This window comes from Marmota monax, unplaced genomic scaffold (assembly GCF_021218885.2).
Source record: "Marmota monax isolate L192 unplaced genomic scaffold, Marmota_monax_Labrador192_F-V1.1 WCK01_AAM20220418_F8-fsc00215, whole genome shotgun sequence".
In the NCBI taxonomy this organism is placed as follows: Eukaryota; Metazoa; Chordata; class Mammalia; order Rodentia; family Sciuridae; genus Marmota; species Marmota monax.
In genome coordinates, this window is record NW_026695214.1 from 2,885,562 (window position 1) to 2,913,292 (window position 27,731).

At 54.3% G+C, this 27,731-nt stretch overlaps 4 protein-coding genes across 7 annotated transcripts; 2 read left to right on the forward strand and 2 right to left on the reverse strand.

Moving 5' to 3' along the window:
• Positions 1 to 886: 886 nt before the first annotated feature.
• On the reverse strand, positions 887 to 13,528 carry Prpf31 (pre-mRNA processing factor 31). Of its 2 annotated transcripts, none has more exons than XM_046431163.2 (14): positions 13,382 to 13,528; positions 12,629 to 12,813; positions 12,453 to 12,513; positions 10,289 to 10,372; positions 9,580 to 9,677; positions 8,631 to 8,737; positions 8,202 to 8,371; positions 7,188 to 7,345; positions 5,414 to 5,503; positions 3,779 to 3,906; positions 3,613 to 3,685; positions 2,857 to 2,985; positions 2,673 to 2,771; positions 887 to 1,303 (listed from the first exon to the last, which is right to left on the reverse strand). In XM_046431163.2, the coding sequence occupies exons 2-14, from the start codon at positions 12,803 to 12,805 to the stop codon at positions 1,178 to 1,180; spliced, it is 1,500 nt and encodes a 499-aa protein (XP_046287119.1). In that variant the 5' UTR covers positions 12,806 to 12,813; positions 13,382 to 13,528; the 3' UTR covers positions 887 to 1,177. The 2 variants fall into 2 exon arrangements, with proteins under 2 accessions (XP_046287119.1, XP_058430654.1); XM_058574671.1 differs by lacking the exon at positions 13,382 to 13,528 and adding an exon at positions 12,986 to 13,095.
• Tfpt (TCF3 fusion partner) lies at positions 13,524 to 18,114 on the forward strand. Of its 2 annotated transcripts, none has more exons than XM_046431164.2 (6): positions 13,524 to 13,901; positions 14,404 to 14,662; positions 16,329 to 16,399; positions 17,242 to 17,311; positions 17,389 to 17,607; positions 17,957 to 18,114. In XM_046431164.2, exons 1-6 carry the CDS (start codon positions 13,879 to 13,881, stop codon positions 18,074 to 18,076), a joined length of 762 nt encoding a protein of 253 aa, XP_046287120.1. In that variant the 5' UTR covers positions 13,524 to 13,878; the 3' UTR covers positions 18,077 to 18,114. The 2 variants fall into 2 exon arrangements, with proteins under 2 accessions (XP_046287120.1, XP_046287121.1); XM_046431165.2 differs by having other exon boundaries at positions 13,866 to 14,002.
• A 38-nt stretch (positions 18,115 to 18,152) lies between these two features.
• Positions 18,153 to 20,139, reverse strand: Ndufa3 (NADH:ubiquinone oxidoreductase subunit A3). Its single transcript, XM_046431166.2, has 4 exons — positions 20,059 to 20,139; positions 19,767 to 19,841; positions 18,710 to 18,787; positions 18,153 to 18,297 (listed from the first exon to the last, which is right to left on the reverse strand). The coding sequence occupies exons 1-4, from the start codon at positions 20,066 to 20,068 to the stop codon at positions 18,206 to 18,208; spliced, it is 255 nt and encodes an 84-aa protein (XP_046287122.1). The 5' UTR covers positions 20,069 to 20,139; the 3' UTR covers positions 18,153 to 18,205.
• Positions 19,547 to 26,576, forward strand: Oscar (osteoclast associated Ig-like receptor). Of its 2 annotated transcripts, XM_046431183.2 has the most exons (6): positions 19,547 to 20,951; positions 21,747 to 21,779; positions 21,966 to 21,977; positions 24,967 to 25,266; positions 25,604 to 25,885; positions 26,245 to 26,576. In XM_046431183.2, the coding sequence occupies exons 1-6, from the start codon at positions 20,915 to 20,917 to the stop codon at positions 26,379 to 26,381; spliced, it is 801 nt and encodes a 266-aa protein (XP_046287139.1). In that variant the 5' UTR covers positions 19,547 to 20,914; the 3' UTR covers positions 26,382 to 26,576. The 2 variants fall into 2 exon arrangements, with proteins under 2 accessions (XP_046287139.1, XP_046287140.1); XM_046431184.2 differs by lacking the exon at positions 21,966 to 21,977.
• Positions 26,577 to 27,731: the final 1,155 nt, after the last annotated feature.

Here is a 27,731-nt window from a genome sequence, read left to right on the forward strand (position 1 = left end):
ATGTTTTAACAAGTCCTCCAGGAACTCTGAAGCATACTGAATTTTGAGATTCACACCTCTATGCCTCCACCCCACCCACCAATGGCAGATAACAAACTCAGGTCAAGGAAGGAAAGGAGATTCTGAAGAGAGATGTGGACAAAGGACTCTTTCCCACGACACTGTTGCTCACCAGGACACCTCTCCCCTCAGCCTAAGTGAGTGAAGGCACTTCAACTGAGCCCCAGTTCCCCAGACAGGGTGGTCAGTGAGTGTGAGTGAGGGTGTACGTGTGCTCCTTTTCCTTACCTGGCAGGGACTTTGAGAGTCAGTAGTTCATACTGGTGCAGGAAGTCTGCTTCCCTCACCCTTGTCAGAACTCAGCACCCCCTACCCCCAGCAAACATGGGTTAAAAGTAACAGAATCCAGGGCTGGATTGTGGCTCAGCAGTAGAGCACTTGTTTAGCACGCATGAGGCCCTGGGTTCAATCCTCAGCACCACATAAAAATAAATAAAGGTATTGTGTCCAACAATTTCTAAAAAATAAATGATTTTAAAAAAAAATAACAGAATCCAGCTATTGGGCCCCTCCTGTGGGCTGTGCATTCTTCCCAGTCCTCCCAGGTACCTCATGGGGAGGGCGTGAATGCTGGGAAGGTGAAGCCACTGGCCCAAGGGACCAGAACAATCCAGTCTGCCCATGTTGCATGCTGAAGCCTTTAAGGGCAATACTGCCAGGGCATCACAATGACTGATGTTCTCCAGGGCTTCACCCAGGAGCCCAGGATAAGGGAGGGAGGTGGCCCAGACACCACCTGGATTGGAAGCCCAAGCTCTTTCCCTAAACCCAGTGGCTCTGGCTCCTCTAAGGTGTTGGATGAATGATCACTCCCCAAGGACAGATCTTTGTACTGTGCTTTTAATTACACTCTTCCCTAAAAAAGGATCTCTTGTCTCAGTTAAAAAGATGAGTATGAGGAAGACCAGTTCTGCCCCTGAATGGGGTGGTGGTATTAGTCCTGGGGGTGGCGGACAGAGCCTCTTCCATTAACTCCATCGATGTCCTGGTCTTGAACCAACAGCAGGGCAGAGCAGGCTCTCCACCCCAGAACTTCCTGGCTCTGAGCTGGATCCCTTCAGAGGGCTGGGCTTCCAGTTCTCTTCAGTGGGTGGCCACCCTGGGCGTATGCCATCTCTCAGGTGGACATGATGCCACTCTTCTCACTTTTGACCTTGAGGAACTCAGCCATGCTAGAGAAATACTTCTGGTTGGCCTCAGCCACCTTCTTCTCAGCTGCTTGTGGGTTCACAATCTCCAGACCCTGGATGAGGAGAGTAAGAGGGGATGAGAAGTGGAGTGGGGAAAAGGCCAGGCCTCCACCATGGCCCTCTTCACGTGTCAGAGCTCCCCATCCTTCCCAAGCCCTCAGGCTTCAGTGGACATGAAAACGGTTCACCAGTTCCTGGAGTTTCCTTCAACTCAGGAGACTCTGATCAGCAGACCTGGGGCTGAGGAGAGGGGCCTAGGTATCAGGCTTTTTAACTAGTTCCCAAGATGATGTTCAGATCACCAGTGTTTGAGAAAAGCCATTCCTGCCTGGTTTCTGGATAAGAAACTGAGACCCAGAGGAAGCGGCTAGCCCAAAGTCCTACCACACCACCACCAAAACCAGCCAAGGATAGTGGTAGTACCGTTCTGAATTCTTCCAACACAATAATTCTTTTTTTTTGGTCCGGAGACTGAACCTAGGGGGCTTAACCACTGCGTCATATCCCAACTTTTTTATTTTGAGACAGGATCTTGCTAAGTTGCTTAAGGCCCCACTAAGTTACTGAGGCTGGCCTTGAACTTGCAGTCCTCCTGCCTTAGCTTTCCAAGTTGCTGAGATTACCAGTGTACGCCACCATGCCCAGCCCAATGCATACCTGTTGTCTTCTGCTGAGGCTTCCCTGGCTGCCCTACCCCTACCCTTCCCAGCCCCTCTGCTGCCCTGTCTCTTCCTGGCTCTTGCCATCCTCTCACACACTGGGTGCTTTGCTCATCAGTCCACTACCCTGCTGCCCCATAACCTCGAGGGGAAGACTTGTCTCTCTCATTATCCCAGAGTCCAGAACAGTGCTGGAAACTTTGTGGCCACTCAACAAGACACTTGCTGGAGAGTCAGTGAACTCATCGATTCCTCCTGACACTACGTGACAGGTTCACCCTACTTTGTGGTGAGTAAGCTGAAGCAGAGAGATACCTAGCTCCACACTTGTCTGTTACTGTTGGGCAGGGACCTGAACTCAGGCATGACATCCAAGCCCACCTGACTGCCATCTTTCTTGAGCAAGGCCATGAGATACCCCAATGCCCCAGTCATTTCCAAGGCAAGGACCTGAAGCCTCAGATGTAACCTAAATGGAGGGTAAGAGGGATGGCTGGACACAGTTCCAGTCCTGACTCTAAAGCTGGTTTGTGCTGACCACAGCCATGGGTTGCCTCCCATCACTGCTAATCTTTGACACTTACTATATGCCAGGAGCTGCTTAAGCCCTTCATGTACCTTGTCAACATGAAACTCCACCACAGCCCTATCATGTGCCTTCTTTAGAGGCAGAGGGGAGGGAGCTTCACCAGGATCACTCAGAGGCCAGGGAGCAAAGCTAACCCAGGGCAGGAGCACCTGACTCTGGTGAGAGTGAGGGTACCTGGAGAGGGGTGAAGGCCACACTGGAGGCAGTCCCAGAGGAGCGGTCTCGGATTGTGGATTTCCCACCATACACCACACTTTGCTTCTGCAGAGTTCGCTGCAGGAGGGAAAGGGAGGCTGTGATCTGGGCTCACCTGGCCCCTGGCCCCTTTACCCCCTGGCCCCATGCAGATGGCCCATACCTGTAGCGTCTTAGAAATCCTGGCTTTGGTGGCCTCATTCACCTGTGTCTGCCGCACACGACCACTACCTGATTTGCCCAGGTGGCCCAGGCTAAAGCCTAGGTCCTCCTGGTAGGCATCCTCCTCGATCTGGTGGGAGGGAGAGAATCTTTCAGTCAGACACAAGGACTATACTCAGCCAGCCCCTTGGCACCCTCCAACTTGCTGAAACCCAGCAGTCTCGAGTGCTGGCCTCAAAGACACCCATTCAGTCTGAGTGCCTTGTGAAGCCCCAGCCCAAGGGCACTTAGGTGACACAGGGGACCCCTCAAGACCCCTGCCTGACAGTGCTCAGGTGATGCTGGGACCCTTGAGAAACAGGATTCTGGTGCTACTCCCTGAGTTGCAGTGATAGCTCACTGCTCCATCACGAGCACATTAGAGGCAAGAAGTGGGGTGGGGTTCACTGACAAAATGGCAGCCCGTTCTTGAGCTAGTTCTTGAGGGACCCATTGGAGGATGCTCAGATATAGGACGGAGTGCAGCCAGGGGGCTCATGAGCAGTTGGGCCCCTCACAAAGTCAGCTGAGCCCTGAAGCAGCCTCAAGGTAGGAGGGAGGAGCTGGAAAGGCCCATAGGGCTCAGCTAAGGAGCCTGGGTGCAGAGGAGACTTGTGGGGAGCTGGGGAGCTGGGCAAGGGGACAGGCTGGGATAGGAGAGTGGGACCAGAGAGTGGGAGGACACCAAGGTTCCTTGGCTGCCAGGCAGGGATCTGACCTCTCCAAAGCTCATGCGGTTGGCCTGCTTCCGGATCTCCGTCAGCCCCAGCCGCTCCTTCATCTTGCGGTACCTGCAACAGGGGCGGGGAGCAGAGGCCCAGGAATCAGCTGAGAGCACGGCAGCCTCTTCCTTTTCCACCAGCCCTGGACCCAGGGCTGCTCACCTGCGGCCACCTCGCTTCTTCCGCTGTCCATCCAGGGGTGCAGGCAGGGGCTTCACTTGCTTTACAGGTGGCGGCTCCTGCCACTTGTCAAACTTGCGCTCAATCTCGTCCTTCAGTTCATAGCCCACCTGGGGAGGGGTGAGGAGAGGCGGTGGCTGCCCACCAGGCCTTGCCCATCCACCCACCATCCCTGTCCACCAGAGCAGTCTCCTCCAGGATCCCATGGACTCTCAGGGCTTCAAATCCCATCTAGGACTTCATGACCCTTGAACCTTTACCTGGGGCTTAGCCCGCACCTCTGAGTTCAGCACCCCATGGACAACCACCTCTACAGGAACGCTTCAACGGTAACACAGCCAGGCAGAATCCCTGCCTCCTCCCCTCTCCAGTCTTCTGCCCCCTCGTTCCCAGACCAGTAGACGGCAGGTCATCTCCACAGCCTCTCTCCCACACCGCGGATCACTCGAGGCTCTTCCTTCAGAATGACTCCAGCTGGCGCCTTTTGGGCACCTCTATCACAGCCAGAGTGTGTTGGCCTGTGAACTATCTACCTGTGTCCCCAGGCCCCCTCTCCTGGGGCTCACAGTGCTCCAGCCTCAGGGCCCCTACCCTGATCATTTCCTCTGCCTGGAGTGTTCTTCCCCCACGCATCCATGCAAGTCACCCCCTAAGTCCTCTCCCCTTCAGAGACACCCTCCCTGGCATCCCAGCTACGTGGGCATCTCACTTCCCTCCCACCCGGTCCCTGAATGACTCCTGGCATTTATTTATTCACTTAGCCCTGAGGGACAACTACACACACGGTTTACCATCGGTCACGCCCGCCCCTGTGTCTGTGCCGCCCCTGCTGTGTCCCCAGCTGAGACAGGAGACACAGAGGCCGAGCACCTGACACCACCAGGCAGCTGCCTGGAAAACAAAGATGTGCCAGATGGAGACAGACCTACTTTCCTGAACAAATCCAGGAAGGAAAACAGAAGTTGCTGAATAACTGCTTGAATGAGGTCCAGGAGCCCCTGCTTGTAGAGAGGATACTGCAAAACAATGTCCCCTCAACAGCCCCCGAGGATGTCCTTGTTCAAACCACCAGAACCCACGACTGTCACCATGCACAGCAAAGAGTCTTTGTGGATGTGACTGAGGTAATGACTGTGAGGTGGAGACATGCTCCCATTATCAGTGTGGGCTCAATGTCATTACAGGGGTCTTAAAACAGAGGAGACGGGGAGATGGAAGCAGAGCTGGAGAGGCCAAGACGCTGCACGGCTGGCTTTGGAAATGGAGGGGGGTGGCTGGCCCAGGAAGGAGGCCACCTCTGGAAGCTGCAAAAGGCATAGGGACAAGGCTCCCAGAATGGAACAGCCCTACTGGCACGTGGACATCAGCTTTTCGAGACCCATTTTGCATTTTGGACTTCTGACCTCCAGGACTGTGAGATAATAAACCTGTGTTTTAAGCCCCAAGTTTGTGCTGACTTGCTACATCAGTCCCAGGAGAGGAACACAGGGCGGGTGGGGGAGATCCGGCCTCCATGGGGATCACAGACAGACACACCACCTGGGCGGTCCTGACATATGCTGTGGGCCTCTGGGGATGGCTCCCCCCTGGACAGACCCAGATGCCAGCCGCCCTCACCTTCCCCTCGGTGCTCTCATGGAAGCTGTCCACACGGGCTGCCAGCGTGCACTTGGCAGCCACCAGCCGGGCTGCTTTCCGCCGGAGATCCTGGAACAAAGGAAAGGAGGGGCCCTTGGTGACATGGCCTGGGTTGGAGTAGGACAGGTAGTGCCAGAGGACCCTGGCCACGAGTACTGGGCTCCAACACCTTCACCCTCCCCTGGGAGTATGTAACTCAGGGCACGCTGCTGGCTCCCCAGGTGTTCTAGTAGCGGTACCTGACCTGGAAGGTCACCATGAGGACCAAAGGAGAAAACCCACATGCAGATGCCCCTTCAGCACCGGCCACCAACAGTGTTCCCCCATCCCACAGACAGAAGGGAAGCTGGCCAGGGCACAGGACCACGGCCAACAGACCAGGGCTGGACCCAGACCTGCCTGTCCCAGAGCCGTGGCTCCCACACAAGAGGGAGTGTGAGGCGGCGCCTGGGCCAAGCAGCAGAGGTGGACCCCAGCTCTGGGCCGATGGCCTGGATCCAGATGACTGCACTACCCGCATGCTCTTGGAGAAGCCACCAACACTCAGCACCTCGGTTTCCTCCTCTGTAAAATGGGCGCCAAGAGCAGCTGGCAACCCTGGAGCAGAGTGAAGTGCCATCTTCACAGTGTGGTGAGGATTCAGGGAAATCCCTGAGTGTTTCTAAAACTCCAGCCACCATGGTCTCAACCGCCACCGTCACCATTCCAGCCATCGCTGTCCCTACACTGTCACACGGCCATCAACCCTTTTTCTTAACCTACTCTCACACAGCACAAACCTGTTTAAGAAGGAAACTTAATGGTATCACAAACGGGAGGTTACTAAGTAACAGAAGCAAAGTACGTGGTGACTAAAATAAAAAGACTCATCCGCGTGTCCCTGAGATTCACGCTTCTGTGCTTCTAAAGGGAGGTGGCTCCTGTTCTCAGAAACATGAAAACTGTGCAGAAAGCCCATGGTCACCGACTTGATAGATAACATTAAAACAACAAGGCCAGAGGCAGCAATGTGTATTAAAGAATCTAACTTTGCCCTGGGCTTCTGGGAGGTGACCTTTGCAGGCCTGCAGCACTTGGCCTGGCTGGCTATGAGGTGGCCCAGTGTACCTACACAGCTGCTCCCTCAGGGAAGACCAGCCATGTGACCTAGGCTGGGGGCTCTTGTTTGCAGACTGAGATCAGTCATAAGGGCAACTTGATCATGTCCATGCAGCTGAGCCCCAAGAGCCTAACACTGAGGCTTACAAGAGCTTCCTGTTGGTGATACTTTGTGCCTATCATGTGCTGATGCAAGGAAGCAACAGTGTCCTGACTCCAAGGGACAAGAACTGAGTCCTGAGGTGCTTCTCTCTCCTGGATCCAAGCCCTAGACCTCTTGTTGGCTGATGTGAATCTGCCCCTGTAATAAGCCATACCAGCATCTCTCAGGCAGCCCCGCAGATCCTTCTAGGGAATCACCAAACCTGAGGGGTCTTGGGCCCCTCACTCACAAGCTAACCTCAGGCTGCTCGTCCAGTCCTGCTCTGTAGGTCCTCACAGCAGCCGCATGAAGCAGACACCATCTCCCCACTTTACAGAGGACAAGCCCAAAGCATGGTGAGCAGCCCTCGCTGAGCTCACCCAATTGCTCTGCGGTGCTTCAGAACCCATGTCCTCATTCCTGTGCCTGCACTACCCTGTTCTCCAGGCTCCTAACGGTTACTGACAGCTGTGCAAGAGCTGGGGCTGAGGAGTGACAACAGGGAGGGCTCACCGGGGGCAGGGACTGCACGATGTCACTATGGTAGATGTAGCCAGTATGGGGCAACACCGAGGTAGACGAGAAGCCAGAGAGCGTCTTGCGTTGGGCCCCGAGCAGCATGATGTTGCAGGCAGGCATCTTGGAGAGGTTGGTCAGGCCACCAGCCACGCCTGCAGCAGGAGAGGAGAGGTCAGAGGAAACATGGGGCGTGTGTCTGGAGACTCACTGTGTGCTCCATGCCTTTACATGAGGATCTGCTTGGATCCCCACAGAGGCCCTGCCAGGAAGGACTGACGTCTCTCATCTCACTGGAGAGAGATGCAGAGGAGGTTCAGAGGAAACCCAACAGAAGTGACCCCAAAGTCCATGCTAAGCCACACTACTCCACTCTAAGGATACTGACTGCTTTGGAACAGTTTTCTTCAAACCAGGGCTCCTCTGACGACCGTGCGTGGGCCTAGTCATCCTGGTTTCCGGGGGAAGGGGACGGGGGCTGTACACGAGGCTCCACAGTGGTATTGTGCGGCTCTGCAGCACTGGGTATCCACTTGGGCCTCGTACCTGCTAGGCAAGGGCCTTGCCACCGAGCCACAACCCAGCCCTTTCTATTTTATTTTGAGACAGTGTCTTGCTAGTTGCATAGGACCTTGCTGAGTTGCTGATGCAGGTCTTGAGCTTTCAGTCCTTCTGTCTCTGGCTCCCTGGTTGCTGGGATTATAGGTGTGCCCCACTGCACCAGCCACAGGGTGTTTTTTTTAGCTGTTGATGGGTCTTTATTTATTTATATGTGGTGCTAAAGAGTCAAACCCAGTGCCTCACACGTGCCAGGCAAGTGCGCTATGGATAAGCCCCAGCCCCAGCCCCCACAGGGTGTTTTTAAGGATCACGCAAACTACCTCATCAAAAGAATGAATCCTTAAAACAAGACCTTATGTCCAAATGTAGTCACATTCTGAGGGACTAGAGCTCCCAGAGTCACACAATACATTGGCCAACCTGTCTGTGCGACATGGCCTAGGGCCTTACCCATGATCTTGGCAGCTGTGGATGCTCCGATGATGATGGACAGGTTGGGTGCAATGAAGGACATCCGGGACTCCACGTACTCATAGATGCGGTGCTTGGAGGCATTCAGCTCCAGCGCCATGTCGCAGGCCTCCTCCAGCCGCTCCAGCTCCTCCTCAGACAGCTGCTGCCTGCAAGGCGGATGGCCCCAGCCCTGCTAAGTGCCCCAGCTGCCTGGTATCAGCCCAGGCCCCCTGCTGTGTGTGTGCACACCCATGCGTAGATTCAGGGCCGTCAAGTCCTATCATCCCAGAAGCCGAGGCACAAGGGAATCACAGTTCTCAGTTAGCACCACCCTGGCCAGCCTGGGCCCTGGTCCTGCCCTTTCTGGCCTCTGTTGTGAACCAGGCCTGGGGAGATGTGCAGCACAGCATCCCCTGGCACACGTACCCCTGGGTGGTGGAGGCGGTGACACTGACGACCATGATGGTGGCGTTGGTCAGGATCTGCTGCAGGTTCTCGTTGTTCTTGCACTTGTCCAGGCTGTTGCCCAGCTCCTGAGGTAGGGAGGGGAGGGAGCAGGGTCCCTGAACTCAGGACGGAGTTGGCTCTTGCTCAGCAACCCGTCTGGGTCTCTTCTTGGGGACACTGGGAAGTTGTAGTCTATACATGCGGAGCTTCTCCTCCCTCTTACCAGTTTCCAAAGCTTCGCTCAGAGTATTAGCTTTGTCTGCCTGCTTGGCTGATCCAGAAATGGGCCTGAGCAGAGTTGTCACCCAGGGGAAGTGCCCTGAATAAGCCCACTGGTCCATTCAACTATGGGCACAGATGTAGTGAAAAGGACTTCCTTTGCCACCATCCTGGTCTTTTCAGGGACACGGGGTTGGGGGGGGCGTGTTCTTCTCCTCCTGCTGCTCTTTTCTCAAATTCCCTCGGCCCTCCTATGAGACTCAGAACCTTATAAGTCTGACGTGGTCTCCCTTTCTAGCCTCGCTCCCTGCCCCTCCTCCTTTCCTCTTGCCTCCTGCCAGTCAGGGTTTTTGCACTTACGCAACAGCGTCCTCTGTATCTTTACATGGCTGCTGGTCAGCCCTCAGACCTCAACTCAAATGTCACCCGCTCTGGCCACAGCTGGGGCAATAATAGTCAGGCCAGTGGGGATCCCACTGGGAGATGAAGGGAAGACAGCAGCAAGGGTGGGGGCACAGGGAGTGGCACAAGAATATCCCTCCTGGTTCCATCCCTCCCTGCTGAGCAGATGGGAGCACCATAGCTTCCAGTCACCTCTCCCGTCATGTCCAGACCTCGAGGTTTCTGGACCAAGGGCCTGAGTGGGCCTTGCCCCCTTTTGCACTCTAATGGCCTCAGTTCTTCCAGGGTCCAGCTTCTCTCCACTCACCTTGACTGTGCGGATGTAATCCAATGCGTTGGGGACCAAGGACTCCAGTTCAGGGAATCTCTTTGAGTACTTATCACGGATGAACTTATGGATGATGTCTAAGGTGAACGGAAGAGCAGATGTCCAGTGAGGGGTTGGCAGGCTCTACTGGTTGTTCCTAATGTCCACTGCCCCCTCTTCCTTTAGAAACCACACCCCTGAATCACAGCTTGGCACATGGACATCCAGTATAAAGGCTACATTTCCTGGCTGCTTTTAATGGTAGGTGTGCCCACATGAGTTAGTGCTGGGCCCACAAGGTGTGAACCAAAGTGACCTGTGCAATATCCAGGTCATGCCCTTAAGAAAAAAAGAACCAGGACCTTCTCTTCCCTCCCACCTACTGGTGGGGGTGTGGAGGTAAGGGATGGAAGCAGGGCATCACCCTGTAGCATGAAATAGGTGACAGAGCAACAAGACAGAAAGAGCCTGGGTCCTGCAGAGACTCAACGGTGACACCAGGCCTGGTCTGCTGACTCTGACTCACATATCACATGAAAGCCACTGTGACAGCGGCGGAACCTGGATTCGAGCTAACACCAGGGCTTAGGGGAAGCCCCCTGGGAATGGCCAGTGAAGGAAGTGGTCCAGGTTCCTGCTTGTCCCTCCTGTGGGGAGGGCAGGGACTGAGGGGAGACCAGCTGTCTTCACCGCCCTTCCCGGCACTCACTCAGCTCATTCTCGATCTCCACAGTAAGGTTGTTGGCATCCACGATGACACGGTATTCAGGGGCTGCCTCTACTGGTCCCATCACTGTGAAGATGAGAAGCAGCCTAGATGGGTGTGTGATTAAACTCCACACCTTCTAGGTACAGCTAGGGGTATGAAGCTGGAGGGAAGCAGGAAGGCTGAACGTCCACTAGCTGATGGATCTATGTTTGCAAATACCCCGGAACTCACGGCCTGCCTCCAATCTCTCCCTCTGGTCTGCCCTGTCGGCCAGTCTAGACTTGACCCCATTGTGCCCCAGAACTAAAACCTCCTATGGCTCCCTGTTACCCCAAGGCTCACAACTAAGCTCCCCAGACTGATATTTAAGGCCTCATATGCCTAGAAGCCTGGTAAGGACCAGTACGAGGCGGCACCTTTGGTGCTCAGACCCTGCAGCCACTCAGCTGGCACTTGAGGACGCACCAGCTCTGCAGTCTGGCTCTCAGTCTCGTAGCCCATCCTCTCAGCACACCTCCATTTCCTCACACTCCAGCCGCAAAGGCCAGACTTCAGTTTCACTCCTCTGGCTTTCACATGTGCTGTTCCCTCTCCCTCAAACCTCCCTTCCTCAGTCTGTTTCTAGAAGCTCCTCGTTCTGTGTTAGTACTCACAGCCATGGGATTGACACTGACCCTATCACCACGAGCAGCAGCCACAGCAGCTGTCACAGTCGGGACTTAGCAGGGATGTGTCAGGCATTGTTCTAAGTGTCATATGTGCTAATTTACTTCATCCACAACCACCCAGGGAGGTGGACATTACATCAGAATTGCCAAGAAGGAAATGGAGGGCGCTGTCTGATGTTGGAGTCAGTAGATGGCAGAGCTGAGACCTGACTGCAGGCAGGGTGGCTTCAGAGTCAGAGTCGTAATGTCTTTAACCTGAACGCCCAAATGCCTCTTGAAGCCCTTAAGACTCAGATGGTGACCCAAGGTAACCAGATGTCTCCTCTGCACTCCATAACACACGCTACCTCTGCTAGGCAAGGATCACCACCTGGTTTGAGTTGTTTTGTGTCCACCTTCCCCACCAAATTCCAAGTCCAAGCAACTCTGACTCAATCCCTGAGCCTGGCCTGAGATCAGGAAGTTGTCCATTTCTGAACTGCCCATGCATGGCTCTCTGGGTCAAGAAGTTCCTCAGACTAGCACCTAGAACCTGTAGGAGCTGGCATCTTCCTAGTTATGCCTGGAGCTCTGGGCATGCTGTTCTCTTGCTCTGGGACCCCTTCCTCCCTTTCTTTGCTTGGTATATGTACTCATGCTCCAAACTCTATTTCAGGTATCACTTCTTCCTTGACCCCTAAGACAGGTTCAGCTAACCCACCCTGTGGCTCTGAAGTGTACTGAGCTGTCACCACCCACCAATAACTGCCTGGAGCCTGGCCTAACTCCTCCACTAGACCCTCAGCATTTTGAAAGCAGAGACCTGGGCTGATTCAACTGAGAGGGCTCAGGAAAGTGTTAAATAATGGAAGAAGTGAATCTCCCTGAAGCTCTACTCTGACTACATCATTCCTATGCCCAGCAGCTTCCCAGGAATTCCACTGCTAGGGAATTTCACTTGAGAGCCCATCCTGCCCAGAAGAGGAGGAATGGAAACCAAACTGCACTCTTAAGATGTGATCTGAGTGCTTAAGAGATGACCCAGTGTTCCTCAAAGTTGGAAGTGTGAAAAGAATTTAGGTGATACCCTAACAACTGAATTTATTTTTATGGTTACTTTGTATTTATCAAATGACTCCCAGTGTTCCATTTGTAATAGTAATTCCCTTAGTTTTTAAACTTTAGCAGAAACATTCATTAATTTGAAGCAAATGTTAATAATAGGACACATGGTTTACACAATAGCAAAAACTCTCCAACTGGTCATGTCAATCACTAAAGTTTGGGGAACCTTGAAGTAAGTACTATCAAAATTAGTAAGTGCTCAACGGAGTAAACACTTAAGTGTCAGGTTTATAGTGCAATATTTTTAGGGGATAAATGAATTGGAGTGGAATAAAAAAGAAAAGAAAATGGCTCTGGAAAAGGATGAGAGGGAACTACACTCAATTTTCAAAGCAACACAGAGCAAAAGAGCAAGAAGCCCAGAAGGACAAGGGACAAAGGGGAGGAAGTACCTTCTGAAGCTCTGGCCTGCTTGCTGATATATTCCTCAATCTTCATCATGATCTCAGCAAACTGTCAGGAAAGGAGAGTAGAGTCAGAATCCAGGACTGTTAAAGAAGAGTTATGGCTCCCACCCTCTGCTCCTGGGAGCTTCTCTTTATAGCCATCTGCACCCTCATCCTCTCACCATCTTGCTGTCCCATAGCTTGGCAATACTTTTGACAGAGTCCCCAGAAAGATCCAGCTGTGTCTCCTCCTGTACATCCTCGATGGCTGGTTCCTCCTCTTCTTCTCCATAGCTTCCTCCTTCCTCCTCTTCTGCTGCCTCCTCAAGATCAGCCAAGAGTTCATCTGCCAGAGACATCCCAAAGCCTATGGGGAGCAAGACCATACCCCAGTTGAGTCCCTCCTATTACCAGAAGGCAGGCCCTGGTCCTTCGTTTCAGCTCTAGTATGCAGACTCCATAAGGACAAGCGCTTTCCTTTGTTCCCTGGGGGCGTCTCCACAGCACACCCCTCTCACCGCCACCTTGCTAAGACTTACCACCTTCTTCTCGCGCCTCCGGAGCCTCGTGCAGTCAGTCCTCTTCGCCTCACTCTTCCCCGGCCCAACGCCTCGGCCCCGCGCGCTCCTTGTCCCCGTCCGACCCCTGCACCCCATTCCAGCCCAGGGAGCTTTGTGATGCACCCCACACGCCCTGCGTGTTGCCCTAAGGCGCTCCGCACACTCGTGATTACTTAAGCGATCCGCGATGAAGTTCGCCTCCCGGGCATCAGAGAGGGCGCCGGTCACGCCCCCGGGGCCGTGCCACGGGAGAAGCACAGCAGACCTTTCAGCGACCGGCCTAGGAAGACCTGTCCTTGTCCTTCTCCTCACACACTTCCCGCGCAGACCCCGGCGCCCGGCCTCCCGCCCTCCCCTCGCCTCCATCACACTCACCTCCTCACTCCGCTCCGCGGCGCCTAGGATATCAGCTTTGCGAGAGCGGTCGACACTCACTGATGACGTCTCAAACCTGCGCCGAAATTGCGACAAAACTGCGCTCTGATTGGCCACCGCCCGCGACTTTCCGGCAGCGCTTGGAACAACTTTATTAGCACCTGCCTCGGAGCAGAGACGGGGTTGCTGGGCCCAGGGCACGGCCTGGGGGGCTCACGGCCCGCCGAGGCCTGGGCCTGCAAGCGAGGGTCACCGCGGGCAGGCGACACGGCGTCGGTACAAGAATAAATACGGCGTCCCGCGGCCGACTATTGGCGGAGTTGGATGAGAAAACAAGGCCTTAAGCCGGAAATGGGAAACTACAACTCCCGGCTGGCCCCGGGCCAGGCCGAGCTACCCGGGCCGCGAAGCCTGATGGGACAAGTAGTTTTGTGCACGGCTCAACCTGGGCACCTGAGGCTGGAGCGCTGAGGCCTGCGGTGCCCGGAGCGGGAGACATGGAGCTGGAGCAGAGAGAGGGGTGAGTAGCGGAGCCCGGTGCCCCGCTGCAGAAAGACGACGCGCCCTCGCAACGTGCGGTTGTCAGAGCTCGACCCGAGGCCGTGGGCGTTGTAGTTTGTGGTCTGTACAGCAGTGTCCTGCACCGGAGGGCTGTCCGCTCCGGGGCCGAGACGGGCTCTAGGGGAGGGGGCTGGGGCTGGGACCCGGGTCTGAGGGGGAGGTGGCCCTGGACCTCCGGAAGTGAGAGGGAGGGCTGGCCCTGGACCCCCGGGTTTGGGGGGCAGGTGGCCCTGGGCTCCCGGGTTTGGGGGGGTAGGTGGCTCTGGACCCCCGGGTCTGAGGCGGTAGGGCTGACTTTGGACCCTGGGGCCTGGGGGAGAGGCCTGGTCCTTGACCCCCGGGTCTGAGGGGGGAGGGCTGGCCTTGGACCCTCGGGCCTGGGGGGAGGGCTGGACCTGGACCCCGGGTCTGGGGGAGGGCTGGAGAGCAGCCGGCTGCGCCTGACCCCTGCTGACCCACAGAACCATGGCGGCCGTGGGCTTTGAGGAGTTCTCAGCGCCCCCGGGCTCGGAGCTGGCGCTGCCGCCCCTGTTCGGCGGGCACATCCTGGAGAGCGAGCTGGAGACGGAGGTGGAGTTCGTGTCCGGAGGCCTGGGCGGCTCCGGGCTCAGGGAGCGGGACGAAGAGGAGGAGGCCGCCCGGGGCCGGCGGCGACGCCAGCGGGAACTGAACCGCAGAAAGTACCAGGCGCTGGGCCGGCGCTGCCGAGAGATCGAGCAGGTGGGCAGCGCGGCTTCCGTGTCGGGGTCCCGGGCCAGGCCCTGCCTTCCCTCTTCCCTTCCCGTTTATTTACCGGCCTGGGACCGCCGCTCCTGCAGAGCCCTCTGCTCGGGAGCCCCTGACGCCAGCCCAGCTCTGGCGGCTCCATCCACGCACCTCCCCGTCCTCAGCCCAAGCTCTTCAGTTCTGTGCCCCTAACTCGAGGCCCCGAGGCCAGTCTACTCTGCTCAAGAACCTTCCCTGGATCCTTCTCCTCCCTCAAATCCCCGCGGCCCCTTCCCCAGGCTGATTCCCCAGCTGGGACGGCTGCTGGTCCCCTGGTGAGAATAAGGGTAGAGCAGCAGGCCAGGGACACCAGGGCCAGATGCTTGGGTTTTTTTCTTTCTTGGGAGCTAGGGAACCCGTTTACAGTTTTAACAGAGGGAAACACAGGGCCAGGCCTGGGTCCTGGAAGACTCTTGAAAGGTGGTCCTGTCAGGTTTGCTTAGTAAACTGGGACCAGCTCAACGGTCACTCTGACAGTTTGAGGGCCTGTTAGTCTGAGATCAGGTGTCAGCAGGGATGTTCCCAGAGGGCTGGATGCTGGCTGCGTTCCAGGCCTTCCTCTCTCATGCCGCCAGTAATCGTTGGTGTTCCTTGGTGTGTAAAGGCATCCCCTGACCTCTGCCTTTTCCGTGCACATGTGTTACGGCTGTTTCCCCTTTTTATAAAGATGGCAGTCATGCTGGGTGAAGGCCTCCCATGACCATGTTTGTTTTTTTAATATTTATTTTTTTGGTGTAGATGGACACAGCATAATGCCTTTAGTATTTTTATGTGGTGCTGAGGACCCAACCCGGGTCCCGCCCGTGCTAGGGGAGCGCTCTATCCTCTATGGCTGAGCCACAATCCCAGCCCATGTTTTAACTTGACTACCTCTGTGAAGACTACCTCCAAATCCAGTCACATTCTGAGGCGCTGGGAGTTAGCACTTCAGCACACCTTTCTGGGTGGGGGGGACGACACAAGTCAACCCATAACAATGGTATGGTGGTTCTGAGAGCGGACAGACCAGGGGCCAGGAGACCAGGGAGGTATTCAGAATGCTGCCTGACAGGTGAATGGCAGAGTCCAAGGGAATTCTACTTGAGCCTGCTCTTAACCCACTTCTCTAGGAATAGTCTGTTCTTACCCCTGTTTGACACATGCAGGAACCCAAGGCTTCAAGATTTAGTAACTTACTCAAGTTCACAGGTAGTGGCAGCAAGGTCAGGATTTGAACCTAGGTTTTTCTGAGCAAGAGGAGCACATGCTTCAGCCAATACTAGGCTGTTGCCTGAGCCATGTCTTCTGCCCTCCACACCCAGGCTGAAGTCCTCAGAAACTGCCGAGGCTGTCCCCTCAGCCTGGAAGGCTTTGCTCCTGGTGGTCACTCCTTTGTCTCCTTCCCATCACTCAGCCCACCAGTCCTCTGATAGCACTCACTAAAGTGGCCCCGCCTTGCCTTTGGCATGTCAGCCTGGCTGGTGTGCATCACGCACTTAGCCCTGCAGTTGCTCATTCAGCAAGGCCGACGGGGGCTGCTGTGTGCAGGCACTAGGCCCTCCATAGATGGCGCTCCATCAGACCTGTCCAGTGAGTGGGAGACTAGTGGAATCCAGTGTACCTGCTCACCATCTCCCCGCAGGTAAATGAGCGGGTCTTGAACAGGCTCCACCAGGTGCAGAGGATAACTCGAAGACTCCAGCAGGAGCGCAGGTAACCCTTTCTATGCCACCACCCCTCACCATCTCTGCCATCTTCACCCACCTGGCCCTCACAGGCCTCAAGGACAAGAGGTTGAAGATAAAGGCTAGGGTTGAGGCAGACAGGGAGAAAGAGTGGAGCTGGGTTTTAGAGGGAAAAGCTGGCTCCAGGACCCAGGGAAGGGCTGGGAGAGCAGACTGAGCGGACAGGACAGCAGGATGGAGCAGTGGCACCTATTTGCTGTTTGGCTCTGAGCAAGCAATATCCCGTCTGAGCTGCATCTTCCAATCAACTGAGGGCAACACCAATGTCAAAGCTGCTCTGAGGGTTAGGCTGGGCTCTTGGGGATATGCTCAGCTTGGAACTTCCCTGAAGAGGTATTTGTGAAATGAAAGATCACCTGTGTAAACCACTGCCAGGACCCTGGTATGGGAAGTGTGCAGAAAACTTGTGGAAGCAGAGGGGAGGAAGAGAAAGCAGCCTTGGTCAGAGGTGAGGTTCCCAGTAGGAGTGTCATGCTCACCTCAGTCATTAATAGGAATCACAGCTCCTAAGTGAATGTTTGCAAAATGCCAGCCTCAGAGAGCCATCGCTGTGTCTGCATCCAGCCCAGCCCAGCCCAGCCCAGATCAGTATCTCCCACTTACAGAGGAAACGAAGGGTCAGACAAGCCATCTTGCCCAAGGCCCCACTTCCTGGCTAGTGCCCAGTTTCCAGGCCTCTCAGGCTGCAGAACTCTAAATCTGGGTCAAGGACAATCTGGCTTCAAGTAGAATAAGAGCTGGGCTCTACTGTGTGCCCCCAACCCCACTAATAAATAAGCTGTCCCACCGGTGGCCTCTCTGTTCACACAGGTTCCTCATGAGAGTGTTGGACTCCTACGGGGATGACTATCGGGCCAGCCAGTTCACCATTGTGTTGGAGGTGAGCACTGGCCTTCGGGCAGGTTGGGGAACTGAAGCCCAGGACACAATCTTGACTTCCTCCCCTTTACCTACCAGGATGAGGGCAGCCAGGGTACAGACGCCCCCACTCCAGGCAATGCTGAGAACGAGCCTCCAGAGAAAGAGGGGCTGTCCCCCACTAGAAGGACTCCTATACCCCCAGAACCCAGCAGCCCAGCCCCTGGTGAGGGGCCCAGTGGGCGGAAGAGGCGGCGGGTACCTAGGGATGGGTGCCGGGCAGGAACCACGCTGACTCCAGAACTGGCCCCAGCACAGGTAGGAAGGAGTCCAGGTGCTGTGGCCAAAGCGTCACTTGGCTCCTGGGCTTGGCTGCTGTGCTGAGGGGCCCGGAGCTAGGCAGAGCTGGAGAAAGGTGAAGCAGGAAGGGCTGAGGAGGCCTGGGGCTGGACAAGTCTCGAAGGGGAAGACCTGCAGAAGGAAGTGGCTGCAGAGGTAGCAAGATAGGAGGAGAGAAGGAGGGCAGGCGGGTGAGGGTGGAGAACGTGGCACGTCTGGGCGCAGAGCTGGGGCTGCCTCTGAGCACAGGAAGCCTGTGAAAACAGAGCTGGGAGACCCCAGGTCTCCCGCGTTCCCAGGCTCACTTGTGCTTTCCTTCCCTCTCCAGATTAAGGCTGAGGAAGATTTTGGCTTTGAAACAGATGAGACCCTGGATTCAAGTTGGGTTTCTCGGGGACCAGACAAACTGCTGCCCTACCCAACTCTTGCCAGCCCACCCTTTGACTGACCCCAACCCAATAAACTGCCCCCCCCCCATCCAACCTAGTCCCTGTCAACTGTTCCTATTTCTCATCACACGTGGGTTGGTTTCACATTTTATTGGGCGAAGGTGCCTCCTCCCTGTCAATGGAAGTGCTCACAGTTTCTTCAGCCACTCCAAGCTGGGGCCCTGGGGGTCCTGGGGGTGGCTGGGCACGTCAGGCATGTTCCCATCATCTCGGAGGGGCACTGTGAGACAGAAGGGTGGGCCACTGAGATCAGCAGATCTTTACGGCCCTGCAGAGAACAGCAGGGATGGTGGTGCAAGTTCAAAGGGAAACAGGTTTCCAGGCGAGAGAAAGGAGAACCAGGATCAGAGAATCAGTGATGCAGACAGGTAGAGAAACAGGAAATGGTGGGAGTGACGGTTATCCCCAGTGATGGGGGAACCAGACACCTGGAAAGCAACAGATGCAGGGACCCAAAGAGGAACAGAAATCTGGAAAGATAATAGAAACTCAAAAGTATAAAAACAATGGGATGCAAAATATGTGGATTAAGGATTTGGACAGGGAGAGTGCAGACAAACTGCAATATCTGACCCGGCTCAGGAGTGGACTGCCCACTTCCACCCCTCCCTGCAGCACACGTCCCCGCTCACCTGGGTAGTTGTAGGGTGTGGCCTTGTTGATCATGATGGCATACTTGGTGTAGGGGCTGAGTGGGGGCAGAATCACAGCTGTGGAGAGAAGAGTAAGGCCCAGCTTAAAGTGATTCTCTGAGGTGGGGAAAAGGGCAAAAGCTGAGTCTCGGCAAAGAAGGGGGTATCAAGGGGAGCAGGAAGGGCTAGAAATTCCAGGAGGACACTTCATTCTGTGGGCCCTTCAGTATTCTAGGATCCCCATTTACAGGCAGAATACTTCAAGGGAGTTGATGGTCCAGGGATGGGAGCCCATCAGTCAGGGACAAGTCAGGCCTGGAGGGCAGAGGGTAGTGAGGCATCCCAGAGGTGAAAGGGCGTGCAAGGTGTGCAAAAGGATCTAGGCCAGGGCTGCCTGACATAAAGATAACTTTACATTGTAATTTTACAGAGTAGCATTAAATGTTTCATATTAATCTTATGTTAAATCTGGTACACCCAAACATCATTTTTACATAAAAAATCAACATTAAAATGTTGATAAGTGTACATATTTTTGAACATGCTAAGCTTTTAAATCCAGTGTGTCTCCTACCATCTCAAAGTACTGGCCCCCCTCAAAAGCTCAGGAGCCCCGTAGCGTTCTAGAATCTCACCCGGTGTGATCTGCAGACCAGCAGTACTGACAAGACCCGGGAACTTGTTAGAAATGAAGAATCCCAGGCCTTGCCCCAAGCTTACAGAATCATAAATGCTTTTAACGGGACCGCCCACCCTGCCCAGGGTGAGCCCTGGGTGAGCAGCGCAGGTGCGGGGCACAGACTCCCCAGCTCACTCCCATCCCAGCCAACCCAATGCGGATGCGGGGGCGGGGAAGGGCTCATTATTTCACCACTGGGTGAGTCCCAAGGCACAACCAGGGTGGACAGCCCTGCAGAGGCTCTGCACCTCTAGAGTGGCGGTGAACTGGGAGGCGTGGAGCGGTTCAGGCGTGAGCTCGGGCCAGCGAGGGGACGCCGTGGGGCGCGAGATGGAACGGGGCGGGTGACGCCCGTTCGCGCCCGGGGCACTCACGCACCGAGACTTCCAATGGCGAAGGACACGACCAGCACCGGCTCCTTGGCCCAGGCATTCTTCAGAAAGGCGGCGAGTTCTGGAGGGTCGGGTAGAGAGTCACCTGCAGGGGCTGCCGGGTGACCTCTAGCCCGCTCGCGCCACCCCGCCCGGGAAGAGCCCCCGTCTGCCTGCCGCGCCCTGTCCAGGACGGACCCCACCGCCTCCACGTGTATTCCGCCGCACCTCAGCCCTACGACCGCCCGCGGGCTACCAGAAAGACCCGTGCCCTGCACAACCGCAGCGTTCACACTTACTCTCAGCCATCTTGTTCCTGGCGGCGGCGAGGGCGCGCAGCACCCTGGGAGTTGTGGTCCTTGAGCCAGCCTCCGCAACCTGGGCAGCGCGTGCGCCCTGGAGACGTGTCCTGGCGGAAGCGGAGGCGCGCAGCACCCTGGGAGTTGTGGTCCCTGCGCTCTCAGTCCGCGCGTGCGCACGGAAGTTGGAGGCTGTGGCGGGGAAGATTTAAATACCTTGAGCACCAGCTGGGTTCACTTTTCTCAGTCTAGGGGTCGCTCCCAAGGATTGACTTCTAGTCTTCCTGCAGCAACTCACATACGGAGGAATTTTTGAAAACCCATTTACAGAAGGAGAAGCGGAGGCTGAAGAAGGCGAACAGCTGCCCTACGGATTTGCAGCTCGGCATCAGCTGGTGCTGGAAGCGCTAGTTTTCGTGTCAGATGGTTTAGGGACCTTCTGTGGGCTCTCACAGTTCCCGCTGTTACTGCCGTATAGCTGGGATCACTCCCCTCCCCATTTTTTCCTTAAGTGAAATGGTCCAGGTTTGTCTTTCAGTGAAAGTGGGAGTTGCTTGAGAGCAGTAACGAGGTCTGAGCCCTCTGCTCCCGGCTTCACGCAGCAAGGGCCTGGCGCTTAATGGGTGCTTTTTTTTTTTTTTTTTTTTTTAAGTTTAATGAACACAACAGGTTATGATTCCTCCTTCCAACTTTTCCCACAGACCACGGGGCTGTGACACAGCCACCCAGAGCCCTTCCTCCCCGCAGCCCTTCTCCTTCCCTATACAGGGCTGTCTGACGTCTGGCTTTCTGCCTCATTTCCTGGGAGGGAGGAGGGCATCTCCATTCCTGGCTTCAGCTTTAGAGAGAGCCCACTATGGCCCTGGCGGTGGCCCTCCAGCTGCTGACCCTCTGTGAGCTGCCCCCTCCCTTCTGCCTGGGTCCTTGGCTGGGCTGGGAGCAGAGAGAGAAAAGGGTTGGGGACCCAGCCACCCTGCAGCACCAGCTGGGCGGTTAGCATTCAACTTCTAGTTGAGAATCAAGGGACAGGACTGGGGCCAAGACTGCTGGGCATTAAACTAGAAAAGACGGAGTCCCAGAAGAGGAGGGAAGTGGGAACAGGCTTCTTAGATCCTGAGACAGGAGGGGATCAGAGACTAGGGAGTGTGGAGTCCTGATTTAATTATTTATTTTTATTTTTTGGTACCAGGGATTGAACTCAAGGGCAGTTAACCGCTGAACCACATCCCCACCACCATTTTTTTTTCCCCCTTAGAGGCAGAGTCTCTCACTGAGTTGCTTAAGGGCCTTTCTAAATTTCTAAGGCTGGCTTTCAACTTGAGATCCTCCTGCCTCAGCCTTCAGAGCTGCTGGGATGACAGGCTGTGCCACCCCCCACCTGGCTGAGGACTCCTGATTCTGATAGGGGAGGAGGTGGGAGCCAGGACCTCTGAATCCCTGGGAAAGGAGGGGTGGGGGGCAGGACTCCTGGCTGGAGGGAGGAGGGGGCTAGGGGCAAACATCTGGCTTCATAAGCAGGTGTGGAAGAAAGCCTGAATTCCTGACAGCTTAGAGAGGAGTAAGTAGGGAAGAAGTTCCTGTTCTTCAGACTAAGGAGAGGCTGAGGAATCCCATTCCTGGGCTCCTGGTGAGGTGGGACTGGCACCCTCGAAGGACTTTACAAAAAATTTCTCCTCAACCCTGTGCAGGGGCTCTGGGTCACGCAGACCTCACTCCGTCTGGTGAGTAACACTCCTCTTCATCCTCTGCTTTGCTGACATCTCTTTTCCAACTACTCAGATTCTGTTCTGGTGCTCAGGCTCACCCCAGATTTCCTTCCCTCCCTTCCTTTCTCCTGCCCCTTTCTGCTCCCTACCTTCCTCCCTCTCTCCCCTTCTTTTTCTTCCTTCCTTCCTCACTCCTTTTAGTGGCCATGATAGGTGGATAGTGAAGAGACATGACCTAGAACCCCAGCTTCACCACCTTATTACTAGATGACCTTGAACAAACCACGGCTTTGAAGACATTTCCTTCGTTATAAAATGGGCTGTTGTAGGACTTAGTCTAACCACATGGGTAAATCCCCTGGCTTGGAGAAGTACCATCTCCTGCCATTCCAGTTATCCCTTCAACTGGATTCTGGGGTGAGGGGTCGTTCCCTTTTGATATACATTTAGGTATATCCAGTTTTCCACCCTTACAAAAAGGAGGGTCTCCCATCCTGAGACGGGTTTCTTCCTGTTTCCTCAGAAGTGACACTGACCTTTCCTTTCTCCCACTACACAACACTACAACTTCAAATAAGAATTATCTGAGAAAGGGCTGGGGATGTGGCTCAAGCGATAGCGCACTCGCCTGGCATGCCGGCAGCCAGGGTTTGATCCTCAGCACCACATACAAACAAAGATGTTGTGTCTCCCGAAAACTAAAAAATAAATAAATAAATATTAAAAATTCAAAAAAAAAAAAAAAGAATTATCTGAGAAACCATCGATGTCTGAGCTACCAGCTTCTTTCAAATTGTTTTTCTACCATTGAGCCACATCCCCAGCCCTTTTATTTTTATTTTGAGGCAGAGACTCACTAAGTTGCAGATGCTGGTCTTAAATTTGCATCCTGCTGCCTCAGCTCTTTAGTTGCTAAGATTCCTAGTGTGCACCACCACACTCAGCTCAAGTTAAGTTTTTTTTTTTTTTAATGATAAAGCTAATATCTATTCATGGTTATAAAAATTCAGTCATTAGTAAAAAACATATAACAGTCTCCTTCTTCTTCATCTTCCTTAAATGATCTGAATTTCCTTATATTCACACACATGCATGTATTTATAGATTTGTTTTTTGGTTTTGGTTTTTCCCAAGCAATATTGATAATGGATGACTCACCCTGTTCTGTATCTCATGCTTTTTACTTTACAATCTGTCTTGGAGCTGTCTCCATGCCACTCTTTCTACTTTTTATTGTTATTCCAACTGTTGACCAGAATTTGCTATTGCAGGATGGCTAGATTCTGGGGTGAGGGGTCATTCCCTTTTGATATACATTTAGGTATATCCAGTTTTCCTGGCTATACAATCAATACTGCAACAAGCACTCCTGCATGACTTTCTGGTGCACACATGTGCACCTTTGTGCCTGGAGAAGCAGTGGAATTATTGGGTCATTACTCATGTCCTGTATCTTGATAGAAACTGACACATTTCCTTCAGAGAGGGTACATTCAAGTGCCCAGGGGCCAGTTTCAACATATTCACCCAAACTCAATGTTAACCACAGTTTTTGATAACCTGATTGGCAAAACAATCTTGGTGATTTTTTTTTTTAAATAATTGCTATGAGGGTTAAGCAACCTTTTTCCTTTAGTTGTGTTGTAGGCGACTGACTTCCTCCTTTGTGAATTGCCTGTTCATGTCTTGTACAGATTTTATTTGAATGGTTCTCGGGTTTCTTTCTATATTCTTAATCCAAATGATTTATGAATCAAGTGATTTTTGCCAATACTGTCACATGACTTCTAGCTTCATTTGTCTTTTGGCAAATATAACCCAAGAGGTCAAGTTTATTAATTTTATCTCATGAATTTTTCATTGTACAGCTTAAGAAACCTTTCCTACTTCAAGATATTTGTGTTTTTCTACATATTCTAAGAATACATTTTAAGAAACACATGTAGGTTTTTAATTAAGCTGGAATTTGATTGGGGGAATGGTGCGAGGTAGGATCCCATGTTACTTTTTTCCAAATAGCAAGTTTTGGCAACTGTTAGTCTGTTTTGTGCTACTATAACTGAGTGCCACAGGGTGGGCAATTTATACACAACAAAAGTTTATTTAGTTCTTAGTCTGGCTGCAAAGTCCAATATCAAAGGGCCTGGTAAGGACCATCTATCTGCATCATGCTGTGGCCAAAGGCATCACCTAGTCAAGAAGGGTATTGTGTGTGTGTGCGCGCGCACACGCATGCATGTGCGTGTGTGTGTGTGTGTTCGTGTGTGTAACTTACCCTTATATCAAACACCCACTCTGGCAATAATGGCACCGATCCAACCAATCACCTCCTTTTTTTAAAAAAAAATGCTTTTTAGTTGTAGATGGACACAATATTTTTATTTATCTTTGTGTGGTGCTGAGGATCGACATGTCCAGGGCCTCACACGAGCTAGGCCAGTGCTCTACCACTGAGCCACAATCCATCACCTCTTAAATTCCCACCTCTCAACCCTATTGTGTTAGGGATTAGGTTTCCAACACATTATCTCCTGGGGACAAATTCAAACCAGAGCAGCAACGACTGAAATCTGGTACCAACATTCTAGAGACTAAAACGCAGATGTCTCGGACATGGCCCTCTGAAATTGTTTAAAAGCCATAACCCAGTGCAGTGGCATTGGCAAATGCCTATAATCCCAGCCACTTGGAAGGCTGAGGCAAGCATTGCAAGTTCAAGACCAGCCTGGGTAATTTAGTGAGCTCCTGAGTCAAAATTAAAAAAAATAAAATAAAAAAGGCTAGGGATGTGGTTCAGTGGTAAAGCACCCGTGAGTTAATTCCAGTACCCAAAACAAACAAACTACACAAACAAACAACAAAACTGGAAGTGTGTGTGTGTGTGTGTGTGTGTGTGTGAGAGAGAGAGAGAGAGAGAGAGAGAGAGAGAGAGAGAGCAGGTATCACTCAAATGCGGAGGCTGGCTTTGAACCTGCCCTTCTCCAGCCCCAGCCTCCCGGGATCACGGCGGCTCCACCACGCCGGCTTGCCACTTTCTCTGACCAGCCTGAGTGTGGTCCAGGCCTTCCTCTACTTTACACAGCTGAGGCGCACAGAGGGGCAAAGGCGGCTGGTCCCGGTTGCTTTCTTCCTCCCCCAACCTCCCCGGAACCCCCTGCGGTTCCTGGGAGGTCCCAGGGCTCACGCCGACTCCTTTATTAAGTTCCCCCAGCCTCCTACCCCAAGCCATGGCTGGGGGCTCAGCCAGCGGCAGTCGTGACCCCGGGGGTCAACGTGACCTTGAGGTGCCGCGCACCCCAGCCCGCCTGGAGGTTTGCACTCTTCAGGGCGGGAGAGAGCGTGCCCCTGCTCCTCCGGGACGTGTCCACGGAGCTGGCCGAGTTCTTTCTGGAGGCGGTGACTCCCGCCCAGGGGGGCAGTTACCACTGCTCCTACCGCAGGCTGGACTGGGGACCGGGCATCTGGTCCCAACCCAGCGACGTCCTGGAGCTGCTGGTGACAGGTGAGGTCCTGAGCGGGAAAGGCGAAGGGCGCAGGGGCCGGGAAAGGGAGGGGAGAGGAGGGACGGGGACGCTGGGAGGAGAGACCGAGCTAGGTGGGTAGCTGGGAGGTGAACAGACCGAGCTAGGTGGGTAGCTGGGAGGTGAACAGACCGAGCTAGGTGGGTAGCTGGGAGGTGAACAGACCGAGCTAGGTGGGTAGCTGGGAGGTGAACAGACCGAGCTAGGTGGGTAGCTGGGAGGTGAACAGACGCGCTGGCAAAGCGGAGAGGGGGATACAGGGGAGGATGGGCGGGGAGGAGCCAGGTCGCGCGAGCTCAGGCCCCCATCGCCCCGCAGACCTACTGCCGCGGCCGTCGCTGGTGGCGCTGCCCGGGCCGGTGGTGGCGCCCGGTGCCAACGTGAGCCTGCGCTGCGCGGGCCGCCTGCCGGGCATGAGCTTCGCGCTGTACCGCGTGGGCCTGGCGGCGCCGCTGCAGTACCGCGACTCGGCGCTGCGCTGGGCCGACTTCCCGCTGCTCGGCGCCCGGGCGCCCGGCACCTACAGCTGCTACTACCACACGCCCTCCGCCCCCTACGTGCTGTCGCCGCGCAGCGAGCCGCTGGTCGTCAGCTCTGACGGTGAGGCGCCCCGGGACCTAGGGGCCCGATCCCAGCCCTCCTCCTGGGGACCCAGGGACACAGTCCAGCTGTCCTCCTCTGGAACCTGGCGAGTGGCTTCAGCCCTTCTCCCCAGGACCTAAGGAACTGTCGCCAGCCCTCCTCAGGACACGGAGATAGACCCAGCCCTCCTTCCCCAGATCCAGGGCCCCAAGCCCAGTCCTTCTCCCTGAGACCCGGAGTCTGAGGCCTTGTTCTCCCATCTGCCCTGCCCAACTTTGAGACTTGGGTCCCCAGCTCCACCCCAGGAGTTAGAGCCCCAAAGGTGCACATTTGGGGGTCTGGAGCTGACAGCCCATCTCTCTCTCCTTGGCCTGCAGACTCCAGCTCCTTGGACTACACCCAGGGGAACCTCATCCGCCTGGGGCTGGCGGGCTTGGTCCTCGCGTCCCTGGGTGTGCTGGTCGTTTTGGACTGTTGCAGCAGGAGCAGTGTGCTCGACCAGGCCTTGCCCTAGGGGGTCTGGAGGTAGACACCTGTGATGTCAGAAGAATTCCTGCAGAGCAGCGCAGACACTGGGATCCCTGGGGCCAGACAGCCCCTACTGGGGGGCCGGACAGCCCCCCAGGCTCAGCCCCACTTAGCCATCCTTCACCTTTGTGTCCTGCCACCTTCTTCAAACCTTGGTTTCTTTTATTGTAAAATGGGCACGTTCACACCACAGATTATCGTCTGATTGAGTGAATAATTCCCCCAAAAAAGTGTTTAGAAACTGTGAGTAGCCTACAGTAAATGCTCAATAAATGTTAGCTATTGTAATTTCTACCAGGCTTGCAAGACCCCATTGCAGTTTACCTTTGCACTGCTCCATCTCGCTTTTTAAGCAACTCGTTATATCCTTTTATGGCACCCTTGACTGCCAAGCAAATCCCTTTCAAACTGTTCAGGCCTTCCCCCAAAAGTAGACTTAGAGGAGACCAAGCAGAGCTTCTGCCCTAGTTACAGCTTCATTTGCAGTGGTCTCCTTGACCACCACCACCACCACCATCATCGTTAAAGCCAGCTCCTTTGCCAGGCAAGAGCAAGTGGTGCATGCGCAGTAGAGCTTGGACCTGGTCGCTGATCTTTACTCCGTCAGTTTCCCATCGTACTCTTGGCTGCAGTAGTGGTTAAAACACACACACACACACACACAGCCTTCCTCTTGCAGCCTGTTCCCTTTCCTTGTTTTCTCTCTCTCCCTCCCCAAGACCTGGCTGACCTGCACAATTTCTCCTGGATTTATTCATTTAACTTCTATATTTTTCTGGCCAACCTTGACGCTGTTCTCATCTCCAGGAACCCAGATTCTGTCTCCAAGCAGTTCTCCCCACTCAATGTTCATGTATTCCCATCTTGACTTCTGCCGTGGAGCACAGACTCTATTTTTTATTATGTTTTCCAACTTCCTCCTCCTCCTCTTCCCAGTGAATGGAGAAGACTGTAACTGTCAGCTCTTGGACAGCCCCAGCTCTGCCGGCTGTCACCTTGTGCAGTTTATCAAGCCTTCTGAATTTTCCTCTGTGAAAGGGGGGACTGAACATATCGACCATGTCATCTCTAGAGAGAGTCAAACGGATGACATGTGTTTCCAACCTTAGGCCAGCAGCCTTCACTTCTCGGCTCCTCTTTCTGCACACGATAAGTAAAATTTACATGTAACCGTGTACACACCCACACACATGTACTAACATTCATAAAGCAAAGTTTGCTTCTGTGCAGATGCACGCTGACTTACTCTATCTTATTAAAAATGCCTTTAGGACCACCCCAAACATGCTCACGGTCTCAAGAAGTATAAGCCACGTTTGTTGCTGTACTCTTTTCT